The sequence below is a fragment of the Leguminivora glycinivorella genome, unplaced genomic scaffold (assembly GCF_023078275.1).
Source record: "Leguminivora glycinivorella isolate SPB_JAAS2020 unplaced genomic scaffold, LegGlyc_1.1 Scaffold6, whole genome shotgun sequence".
NCBI lineage: Eukaryota > Metazoa > Arthropoda > Insecta > Lepidoptera > Tortricidae > Leguminivora > Leguminivora glycinivorella.
The window spans coordinates 1465439-1477731 of NW_025952831.1; the positions used below are offsets into that span (position 1 = coordinate 1465439).

A 12293-nucleotide genomic window follows, 5' to 3' on the forward strand; every position below is an offset into this window, starting at 1 on the left:
TTAAAAGTCTACTTTGAGGCTAATAATAGGACCCTTGACGATCCGTTTGCCGGACAGTAACGGTCACGAGCGCCAAAGACTTCCTTCATACCTATCGCTTCATACATCACATAAGAGACAAGGGACGGGACATATCGCTTGGCAGAGTGATGGCAGTTGGAGTAAAATGTTAACAGAATGGTAGCCGCTCACTGATGTAAGAAGCGCTTGGCATTCGTTAACTCGTTGGGTGGACGATATCCGGAAAATTGCGGGTCACAACTGGATGAGACTAGCTCAGGACCGGGACAATTGGCGTAATAGAAGAGAGGCCTATGCTCAGCAGTAAGCGATAAAGGGCTGATATGATGATGATGATGATGATAATGATAATAGACAAGTAGGTAGGCATTGAAGCATTCTAATTGTATTGAACTACGAAAAATGGCAGTCTGAATAGAATATAAATAATATAATAGAATAGAATAAACATTTATTCGTGAACACAAACAAGACAAAATACACATAACAACAAGACAGAAATCATGTCTGGCATGTTGGGTGTGGCTATCCTAACCCTGGAAGTTACCTACTTACAGACGAATTTCTCAAAACCACCACCCAAATATATAACCGCGACGAAATTAGTTTCGACAAAAATAGGACTGAAGTTAGTTGCATAAACGCATTGTTACAAAATGAAACGTCAATATTTACAATTGCGATGTTTACAAAATCACCTAGCACTATTTGCCGCCATTTTACTATTCGGGTTTTAAACTGGAAACATTCATTGTAATGCCGCAAAATTGGATTAAAAGTCGCCAGACCGTTATACAAGTTATTTGAATAGATTCTACTTTCCATTATTGTGATTTCACTTTAAGCTTTGAGATTTAAATCAAAATATGTTATTTATTGTGATTTTAGTTTTAAAATCATTGTTTTGTATTACTGAGAGTTCTTTGAAGACGTTTCAAAATGCGACTACATACGAGTTAGGGGATCATACAGTAGTGTCCAGCAGTAATGTGTTTCCTTACGTGGCGGCCATTTTGAATAAATCCAAATACTTGTGCGCAGGAGCACTTATAGACGAGTCTTGGGTACTGACGGTTGCGGATTCAGTGTTCTTGTAAGTCTGTTTATATTTTAGTAGTAAGTACTTAGAAAGGGTCGAAATCAGATCGGGAAAAACGCACTATTGTAAAGATCTAGCTAGTGCAATGTTTTGCAGTAGTCACATTAAACACTAGATATTCGATAGGTTGAAGAGTGCAATTATTGACGCTCCCTGGTTACGCAACTGGGTTGCCGCACCAATTGGTAGGTACAGAAAAACCCCTCGTATGCGGCCTGTCAATTTTGATCATTGAAAAAATGTCCTTGACATTTAAGACAATAGATAAAAATTCCCACGCACGGATCCGTGTCTAAGCATAAGAGGGATTAAGATACGCTACGCAGCGCAGCGTCAGCGTAAGTGACATTTATGGTTGTTGAAAATCTCTAGCTACAGTAACGTGCCCTCGTAGTAGGGGAGACCGAGATTAGTTGTGACAAAGGAGAGTTGTGACAACGTGGGTTTTTGGGAACTTATTAACTATATTAGGAAGCTCGCAACAGCGCTGGTTTTTAACTTTAAGTTTTAAGCTACCAAACGAGCGCTATTGCGAACTTACTAATAGGTTAATAAGTTTCCAAAAATCGACTTTGTCACAACTCACCTCGGTCTCCCCTAAACGTATCATGAGTTTGTGACATAATCTACTATAATATTTTTTTATTTTGTTTTATTTTCTCATGAAAAGTGTAGAACGGTGTTCTAATTTCTGTGTTTAGCGATATTATAGCAATACTCATTTGCAGAAATTCGGGGATGGAATGTAGGTACTGCGGGCCGATTTTTGAGTCTCACGCGTTCGAATTCAGAAAATTGTCACTGAAAATAATAAGCAAGTCACCGTTTTCAACCGGTATTTTAGTGACAAAATCCCGTATGCGAGATTCAAAAATCGCCCTCCTGCACATAATTTGAAAATAAATGCTATCATAATACGAAATGGTTTTTGGTTTACCTATGCCGTGACTCGGAAAATGGCTCGATTTGCTCCTGGTTCTAATTTAGCGACAAACTGTTGTAAAAAAATAAAATAAAATAATAAAATTGCAATTATAGTATTTTATGCAACTGGTGGTTAAAAGAGGTCAAAAAAGGGGATGTATATCTAGATTCCTAAAGTTTTTTCTTCGATTTTTAGATCGCCTAATATTTTTTGGCATAATGATCATTTGGCCTAATTTAACCTCCTAAGACCCAGCTTTTTTTAAACATTGAAGTTATAGACGCCGCTTGTACATTTTTTTGTACATAATAAAGATTTGCTGTCAGTCCTGGACATACTTTGCCTCGTAGCATCAAAATTAGAACCGGTATAGACATGGGACCTTTTATATATGTTTGTACGTTGTATAAAGACCACGATGGCACAAATTGAATAGACCTATCTTTTGTACAAAAAATTGCACTTTCGGTCTGAATCTGATCTGATTTTGTTCAAAAAAATGTACATGAGGCTTGAGTTGTAGCTCAAATCGTAAACATAGTAAGGAAAAATAATAAGCAGATATTCAGAAACATACATGTTTTAATGGAAATACTATAACTAAAATAAAGTTTAGAAACCTTTTCATACAATTTCATCATAAACTTCAATATAAACAAACAAAATATTACACAATCATCAGTCGTGTCTTATTAATCACCAATCACATGATATGGATATTTTACTTATAAAACTATATAAAAAATTAAGTTGTTTATAGAATTTTAGGTATTACAAACTTCCTCTGCTTCACGGCTGCTTCCTCCTCGACCGCTTCGTCCTCGGCTGCTTCTCGCTCGACCACGGCCACGATTCCGATCTCCATTCTGACTGACCTGAGATGTCGAATTGTCTTCGGATGATGATTCCGATGCAGAACTACTCGAAGTTTCAGAATCCATTCGATTAACTGGCAAAAACTCGTCATCATCTGTACCATCATCGACGTCGTCTTCATACTCGGAATTATCAAGACATTCGAGTATATCTTGCTCTTTCAGGACTGTAAAAGAAGTTAAAAAATATCAAAATAGTCAAAAAAGTAACACATGTCATAGAGACCGAAAGTGCAAAAAATTGAACAAAAACATTTTACTGCCACGTAAAACTGCTAACTAGTATGAATGTTTAAAATTTACAATTTATTTTAAGTTTCCATCTTTAGTTAACACATTAGCAACAAAATTACAATGAAAACAACAATGATTCACAAGATTTAACAAGATTAAACTTACCTTTACGTCGTGCAGCCGCCATTGTCAATCTTTCTCTCACGTGGTTTTGACAACTAATGTCCAATTTGACAACTGACAGCTGCCAAATTATTAAAAAGTGTAATCATAAACTCTATGGACTGTCACAATAAACCCGCGAACATTCAAATTTGAGCACGGGGCCCCGGAACATTTTGTACCAAAATATGTACTGTCGGCGTTTATTACTATAATAACTTACTTATAGCTGGGACTGAAGGGCCACTTTTATTATGTACAAAATTTGGTACGGGAGGACTTAGGAGGTTAAATGTCCTAATATTGTTTCGCCTAACGCCGTTAAAACCCACGTTTTTAGAAGCGATTCGGATTTGTGTGAGGTCACGGTTCTAACCTAACCTAAACCTACCTTTCTAACAGCGAATCGGTTCTGGGTAATGTCATTTTTGGGGCAAAATTTAAATTATGCCAAATGATCGTTAGGCCAAAAGAGCGTTAGGCATTTCATAATTCGGCCAAATGAGTTAGGCCAAGTGATTTTCGAACAAACGTCATTAGGAATGTAAAGGTAGTCCCCAAAAAAGGCGAGTGGCGTGGGTAACAATTTGAGGCGGAGCCGAAAATTGTTAATATAGACGCCACGAGCATTTTTTGACTCAGTTAAACACCGTTGCATACAATACTTTTTCTACGACCAAGCACTTACTTTGAAAGAAAATTATAAATTCAATAAATACCTACTTTCAGTCATCTTAGTTAACTAGTGGACCACCTACCATTTCGAATATGCAGTTTGAGTGCAAACATGAAAATAAAACTGTCTATGGTACATGGTTCTCTGAAGCCTGGCCACTAAGACGAATCGAGTCGAGTTGACTCGAGTTCTCATACATTTGAATGCGATTCGACGCGTCGCCAATGATCGCAGCAGAAAACGAACGAGTCTCGACTCTGCGAATGCCAGGCTTTATCTGACATTCTAAGGTTGGCAACAATGTACCTATTTCATACAATATTTTAATTTTCTACGATGAAATGATTGGTTTGTTAAGTTGGTAGCAATGTATTTACTGAACTGTAACAGCTATATCGTGCTACTGCTACTAAATGTTTTCAGGGTATAGACTAGATAGACTTGTCCTGACATCTTTTATGTAGGGGTTTAAAGTACTATGCACGACCTTGTAAGTCACGAATAACCGTACGGGAGTAGAAAAATATAGTTTGTACACTGACACTACAGACTACTGTTTGACAGTGTTATTATAGAGATACTTTTTTTCTAGCTGGCCAGTGCTATCTTTTTGGATTGTACAGAAGTAAACACACACAGAAGTAAACGAACACTAAACAGTTTTATGTAACAAGGATTACAGTGGGTGTTGAGGGCTCAAGTCCGAGGTGGGACTTGTGCCCTTTTTCACAGTCATTTTGAGTTATGCCCTTATTCACAGGACCCATTGTTAAATTATATGTATAGGATTTACATACTTCATACTAATAATCGTACCTTGATTTTTTAGCGCCACCTATTAAATACTATCATAACTACACTGATGATGTCTACAAATTATTATATTTTTCAAAATGTGTATTGACATGATATCATGATATTAAAATAAAGAAAAATGTCATTTATTCTTTAAAAAAATAAAAACACGCAAAAATATTTAGGAACAATATGATTTTGGCCACTTCCATGCTGCGAAACAGCGCCATCTAGTTTTAAGCCTAAAAGGCCCATACATTTCAAGGTTACGCTTTTTTGTCGTTGTTTTTAAAATGTTTTGAGATAAATATTTTTTCTATATCCAAATCAGTTGTAATACATATTCAATATTCATTCAAGTAAAAAATTGCGTTGTACGAAAAATACCCAACACTTATTTCTTGAAGGTACTTTACACAAGAACGCTTCTTTAGAAGAATATATTACGATGTACGATATTCCAATGATGTCCATTTCAAATATACAGGTTGGAACTTAAATCGTAAATCGAAAATTGAATTGAACGACTGAATTGAATCCCGGCTGTCGCTTAAATCAGAAAAGTTTCTTTTGTTACCGTGTTTTGTTGTAAATTTTAGATTTCGGTGTAGTTTTCGGACATTAAAACAACTTTTTCAGTACAGATGGTGTTTTTTTTACGCACTAGTGCGAGAAGTGATTCATTATATGCCAGGTCGAAACTTCCGAGGGCCATCTGTACTGAAAAACGTCGTACGATACACGTGCGAAAAGGAAATTCGTAATTCGTGTCGATTTAAAACACTCCTTTCAGTCCTTTCGGTCATATTTTAATTTATCGCCACTCGTCTCGAACTTCCTTTTTTCACACTTGTATCGTAATGTACTATTATAGTATTTTATGCAACCGGCTTTTAAAGGAGGTCAAAAAAGATGAATGGCGTGGGTAACTATAACTATTTGAGGCGACGAATCCAAAATTTGTTAATAAAGACACCACAAGTATTTTTTGACGCAGTTAAACACCGTTGCATACAATGCTTTTTCTACGACCATGCAGTTAGTTTTTAATAGTTTTTTCGTGAATTTCACGGTGTTTCCTGTATTTTGACGCAAAGGTTTGCACTGAGAGCGCTGCGCGTGCGCAGGAAGCCGGCGGGGGCTGGCTTTGGGGAAAAGACTTTTATATAGGGTTTTAAAGATCTATACACGACCTTGTAAATGACGAATAACAACAGGTCGGGAGTAGAAAAAAGATATTTAAAATAATAAATGTGATAAATTTCAGTTTTAACAACGAGAAATGACGTAATAGGTGTTATTAACAATTAGATTGGAAAAAAATCTACTAATTCATTGTTCTAATTATTTTAAAAAGTTGTTTTGATATCCTAAAACCACAACAAAATCAAAAATGAACTACAAAAATGGTAAAAAAAAAGAATAAACTTATCTGTTTTAAGCGTCACCCGGAATATTCAATAGTCAATACTGCCCTGCTAAGTCGAGTGGAACTATATCAAAACCAAATGATTTTGAAAATGGAACTGTCAGTTATAGATACTTAAATATAAGTTAGCTATGGATTTTCGTTTGAGATATCGCTTTTCGGTTTAGGATGGCAGAATAGTTGACAGAGAAAGAACATGTTTCCATTCAAGATTCGAGTTTCACCCTGTATCTTCGCCGACTTGCTATCTCTTTAGTTCGGTCACAAATCATCCTCGCACGAGAGAACTGAATATTCCGCTTTATAAATGTAAATATTTTTATCGCTTTGAAAATGCGAGGCGTTAAATATGGCCACTCAAACCTGCCTTTCCATGCGTTCAGGCTTTGATGTGGTTAGCTTTAGAGTTTGGTATTTGCGGTACTTTGCATGAGTAAAGATTTAGGCACAAAATAAAATGAAAATGTATAAAATGTCGTTACAAAATCTCTAGCTTCTGCATGCAGCCGTGGCTACTTAGTAAATGATTGACATACAATTATTTAATCTTCTTTTCCCCTCACTAGCTCGGAAACACGTGTTTTGTCCTTTAATACCAGCGGGTAAAAACGCATTTTATCCACTAGTGGGTAAAGTAATTTGACCTTGAATAAAGTCAAATTAACTGTTTTAATATTGATAAAAGTAGGTGAATCTAGTAATAAAGATGATTTACCACCTGTGGAACTACTGGAAGTTTCCTCACTATAGTGAGGGGAAAAGTTTTGTGTTACACTCGGGTGCAAATGTATTTTACTTCTCGTGTGTGAAAAAACTCGCAAGTTCAGGATTCTATTCTCGAACCACTCGCTTCGCTCGTGGTTCAACTATAGAATCCTTTCACATGCTCGTTTTTCAATACCACACTCGGCGTTAAAATACAACTTTGACCCCTTGTATAACAAATAACTATTCTTTGGACCAAAACGTATTCAAAAGGGACCAAATTGTTTCTAATATTATAATTTGGCAAACACTTTAAGCTCAAAGAGAGAGGTTAGGTACATACTGATAAATATTACTTGATACAGAGTGCATAGATAGGGGGTCAATCGTTCAGGCTTCGTAATTTAGCGTATCTCCTCTATCTGTGGTAGTAGTGAGTCAAAAAGGGACAGAACTACATTACGATAAGAAGCGCAAAATAATAGGCTATTTTGTATGCAGTCAATGAGGTAACAGTATTAGTAGTGAGGTTTTGTATACAGTATTCGATAGAATAAACAAGTGAGCAGCTCTCCAGAGTTACTTTTACAGCCTGGTAAATAACCTAACCACAAAATTAAAATTTTGAAAAAACCCCCGACCACGACATAGTGGACCGATTTTCATGAAACATGGCTAAGGCCCTGGTTTCTCTGGACCGTCACACGCGACCGGCAGCGTCTGGATGTGCGCCACACGCCGTCGGTCGCGGGTGCGTGGGTTTTCTGAGCCTTGGTCACCCGTCGCCGGCGACGGAACTCAGACGCTCTGGTAGACTGCTTTTTGAACTGTTGTGTTGTGCTCTGAGCAAAATGAATACAAAAATACTTACATTCTTAAAAGAAGATGTTCATGAAATAGGTAGGTACGTAAGTACCTATTGATATTATCCAAAAAAAGAGACAGTCAAACGATATTTGTATAAAACTGGCAAAAAGAAAGTGCAATTTTTTAACTTGGTGCTTAAACACTTGCAGTGCAGTAAAAAAAATTTTACATCGTATATTCGATTATGTCGAAAACACTTCACAAAAGTACAATTCATCATTATCTTTAGTGAAATCATTTCATTTTCCATATCAAGACGCCACCCGCCGTCCGTTGCTATTCTACAAATCGAATACAGACCGTCGCGTGCGGCGTGTGACCTTCGCCCGTCGACCTACCCGCCGCCGGCGACGATTCAGAGAAACCACCCTCAAACATTTCCGAACAATACATTCGAACGTCGTCGGTCGCCTACCCGCGTCGGTTGCCGGCCGCCGGCGGCGGGTGGTCAGAGAAACCAGGGCCTAAGAACACTCCCGACTAACTCAGCTTTCAAACAAAAAAAATATAAATTGAAATTGGTTCATCCGTTCGGGAGCTACGATGCCACAGACAGACACACACACAGACAGATATACAAACAGACAGACAGACAGACAGACGGACAGACAGACAGACAGACACGTCAAACATATAACACCCCGTCGTTTTTGCGTCGGGGGTTAAAAAGAGTAGAAGAAAATAGTAGGAGCATCATCGTCTATGTAAACCGCTTTGCATGTGGCAACTATTTTGACACTTCTGCATGAGAAAAGTAAGTGTTGCTATGATGAAAAATAGTTCCATTACTACTTTTAATTGCCAAGCTGTATGTAGGTACATGACGTTTCCTATCGAGTAACTTTTCTAAAACGTCAAAACCTTATGGCAGATTGTTGTTGACACAAAATCATCATTATAAAACTGATTAGTAAAAAAGTGTTCTGTCCCTTTCTGTCATGTTGACTTATGCATTTGCGAGAAAGGGACAAAACACTTTTACAACTAATCAGTACAGTAACTTTTTTATAAATAAGGGGGTAAATCTTTTAGATTCCGCGATTCTCTCCGTCTCATCCACGTTCGCCTCGGAAGCATCAACAATAAGCAAGGTGGTAAACTAATGCCGATAAAGCTGATAGAATTCCACCCTTTTTTCGATGACCAGAAGCCTGAGTTTGACATAGCACTCATCCAGCTGGGTCAGCGAGTGAGATTGACGGCCAATCTGAACCCTATCAGGTTGCAGAGGAAAAGGAAAAATGTTATGGCTACGCATTTTATAGTTACTGCTTGGTCTATGCAGGTATGTGAATTGTGCTTTAACTTCTCGGTTAATTTATCTAGCTTCTAACTCTACAAACCTTTACTTTCATCATCATCATTTCAGCCATTAATCGCCCACTGCTGAGCATAGGCCTCCCTTCGTGTACGCCATTTATCCCGGCCCTGAACTAATCTCATCCAGAAGTGCCCCGCAGTTTTTCGAATGTCGTCCACCCAACGAGCCAACGGATGCCAGGCGCTTCTTACATCCGATAGCGGCCACCATTCAGTCAACAATTTGGTCCACCTGCCATCACTCTGCCTGGCAACATGCCCCGCCCAATTCCATTTGAGTTTGGAAATGACGTCACCCACGTCCCGCACCTTTACTTCTTAAACTTTAAATACGTGGCTTGGCCGAGTCACAGTTTTATAAGCGGTTTCAAACTATTTATAACAATAGTGGTCTTTCTACAATAAAATAGTTTAATATCTGTGTCTCTATTGCTATAAAATTACATTATTTACGAAACACCAAATTAGGTACTAAAATCGCATTAAAATACTTATTAAGTACATTGAACTAACAGCACAACAGCAGCTCTCGCGAAAAATTAAACGATATCTACTAATTCAACCTTTTTTGAAACTATCGACAGTATCGATATAAACAGTACTGGCCGACATGTGTATAATGACGTTGGGTGCATTGGGGTCATTTCGAAAGACGTCTAATTTCGTGAGTCACATAAAAATCACCATGATTCCCATCATAACAAGATTCCCCTTTCGAAATGACCCCACTGCACCCGAACAAGTTAGTTCGCCCAATTTTAAAGCCAACTTTTAGGTGTACGCTTTTCTCTCCCATATCATTATGTTTACTCGTACATTCCACAGCACACCAGTTCAGCAGAGCTGTACAAAATGGCGTCGATGCAAGATATACAGCGACGGCGCATGCTACGGGTAGCTCATCTGCATCCGTCGAAGAAACAACAGTGTGACGAGGTGCTGGACGAGCTCGGGTTTTTGAAGAGTAATATCATGTGTCTGGATCCGACGATGACGGGCGGGACAGATCCGTGCTCGGTAAGACTTTTTAAAAAAGGGTCTCTATTGGTACAGTATAATCAACAGTACTATCGTACAGTATGGCCACTCTCGCTTCCAGCTGAAAGTGCCGCCTACCCTCTCGGTTACCTCACAGCCAGCCTGTCAAAAACGCGAACAGTCGACCTGTCATATTTCACTCATACAAGCATAGTACGCGTTCTCCTACACGATTTTAGATTGTGTGCTAGGAACACGCCTCTTTTATATATTTGATCGCCTGTGTCCGAGGTATGCTATTGGTTCCCAAGAGCAGTGGCAAATGCTGGGATAACGCAGGGAGGTATTGGTTCCCATAAAGTCTTAAGTATCGTTTGTCCACATTTTCGTTACTCATAATTTGGTTTTTCTCAAAATCGCGTAACCTTTCAAGATTGCCATAAAACAAACCTAACCTATCTATGGATGACCTTACCGAAAACCCTGGAAATTTGACCGTTTCAGAATGATGATAATGATAATCTGACAATCATTACATCATGACTTTAAATCATTATTTGAAACAAAGCGATCGCATCGATTCAAAATACATAACATAATATAAAACTTATATGTAGACAGACTGCCCCAGGGATGTTTCATTGGACGCGCCTTTGACATTTACTAGAAAACTGAAAAGCTGGTATTTACACGTGACGAGGGTAAACTTTTTGTAATTTATCTGAGAATATTTAGATAAAATCTGTTTTATTTATGTGGGAAAACAGGCATCCAATGTAAGTAAAAGGCGAAGATAAAGAAGAATTTACTGTTAATTACCAAGTTCTTAAGATTTTTAGCGCGATAATAAATTTTAAGCCTTTATGTCTTCCCCGAGGCACAGTAACACAAGTTCATATTTGTTGTACAATGTAAAATGTACTCCTGATTCTTTTCGCTCAATGACCAAATTAAGATTTGGCTTCCAACTTAACACAGCGTTACTTTTCTCGCCCAACTTCTTACCAATTGATTTGGAGTTTGCAAAGTTCAACCAAATATACCAAAAATTCATCGGAAACTGAGTTTTCTGACATTTTTGCCATCAGTCGTAAGAGTCTGGTTTTTTTAACAGTTAATTTCAGTAATTTGGCATCAAATGTACTTAGTTTTTACAAAATCAACTGTCATCAAAATTTAGCAACCGATACTACCAGCCAGCTCTTTGGTGAACAGTTACTTTATCCAGATTTCTGTAAAAAAAAACCATGGAACTAATCATATTTAATACACCAAAAAGTGTAACCGTGGTACGAGTAACATGTCTCTGACTTCTGAAGTAGGTAATGACATACCTACTTTCGGCACTTATAACAGAATGTACTATTTTCAGAGAGACGTCGGTGCCCCAGTGGTCCTAAACGGGATCCTATGGGGCGTTTTATCTTCGTGGGTACCAGAAGACTGTGACCTTCTGCCGGGGCCTACCTTCGTTGTGTTGACGTCAGCACCCAACATCACTTCTTGGATACACGCCACGCTGCGTGGCATCAAGTGGCATAAGTGGACGATTTTTGACACAGATTATGAGGAGTATGAGGATGATGATTGAGCAGTGATAAATTGATTGATGAGGGTGGAATCAAACCTATAAGCTTTCTGAAGCCTGAGCAGAAATATATGGCAACGCGCCATCTTGTGAAATTTGATTAAAACTATTTTCTTCATACTATACTGAACTGTCACCGCATACGTCAGAATAACAGCGCCCTCTTGACAATAGTCATACCTATATATTTCTGGTCAGGTTTTGACAAGTTCAGACCAATGTTTTATTACGAAATGCAGTTTGATTCTGGTAGATGATATTCCCTTAGTATAATAGTTATGTTTGTTCTGTTTGTTATTTTAATTAAATGAATGATCTCACTTGACTTGTTATTTATTGCAATATTAAATTATGAGACCAAATTTAAGTGACCGGTAGCAACGTATTTAATTCATGGTAACGTGATATAGTTACAGTAAAACAGTAAACACCACGTCTTTGCCTTTGGCTAGTCTGTGGTCAAGAGTAAGCCCATTTATAATAAAAAAAAAAAAATGAGTTTTTCGGAGCTTATGTGCGAAATGTCATTTGACATTTGCCAGTTGCTTTTCGGTGAAGGAAAACATCGTGAGGAAACCGGACTAATTCCAATAAGGCCCTTACCCTTTGGGAAGGAAGG

General features: G+C 38.0%; 1 protein-coding gene across 1 annotated transcript; it reads left to right on the plus strand.

Annotated features, from left to right (window-relative positions):
* The first annotated feature begins 766 nt into the window (after positions 1 to 766).
* LOC125242093 (trypsin 5G1-like) lies at positions 767 to 11807 on the plus strand. Its single transcript, XM_048150801.1, has 4 exons — positions 767 to 1114; positions 8821 to 9073; positions 9934 to 10125; positions 11459 to 11807. The coding sequence occupies exons 1-4, from the start codon at positions 888 to 890 to the stop codon at positions 11675 to 11677; spliced, it is 891 nt and encodes a 296-aa protein (XP_048006758.1). The 5' UTR covers positions 767 to 887; the 3' UTR covers positions 11678 to 11807.
* The last annotated feature ends 486 nt before the right edge of the window (positions 11808 to 12293 follow it).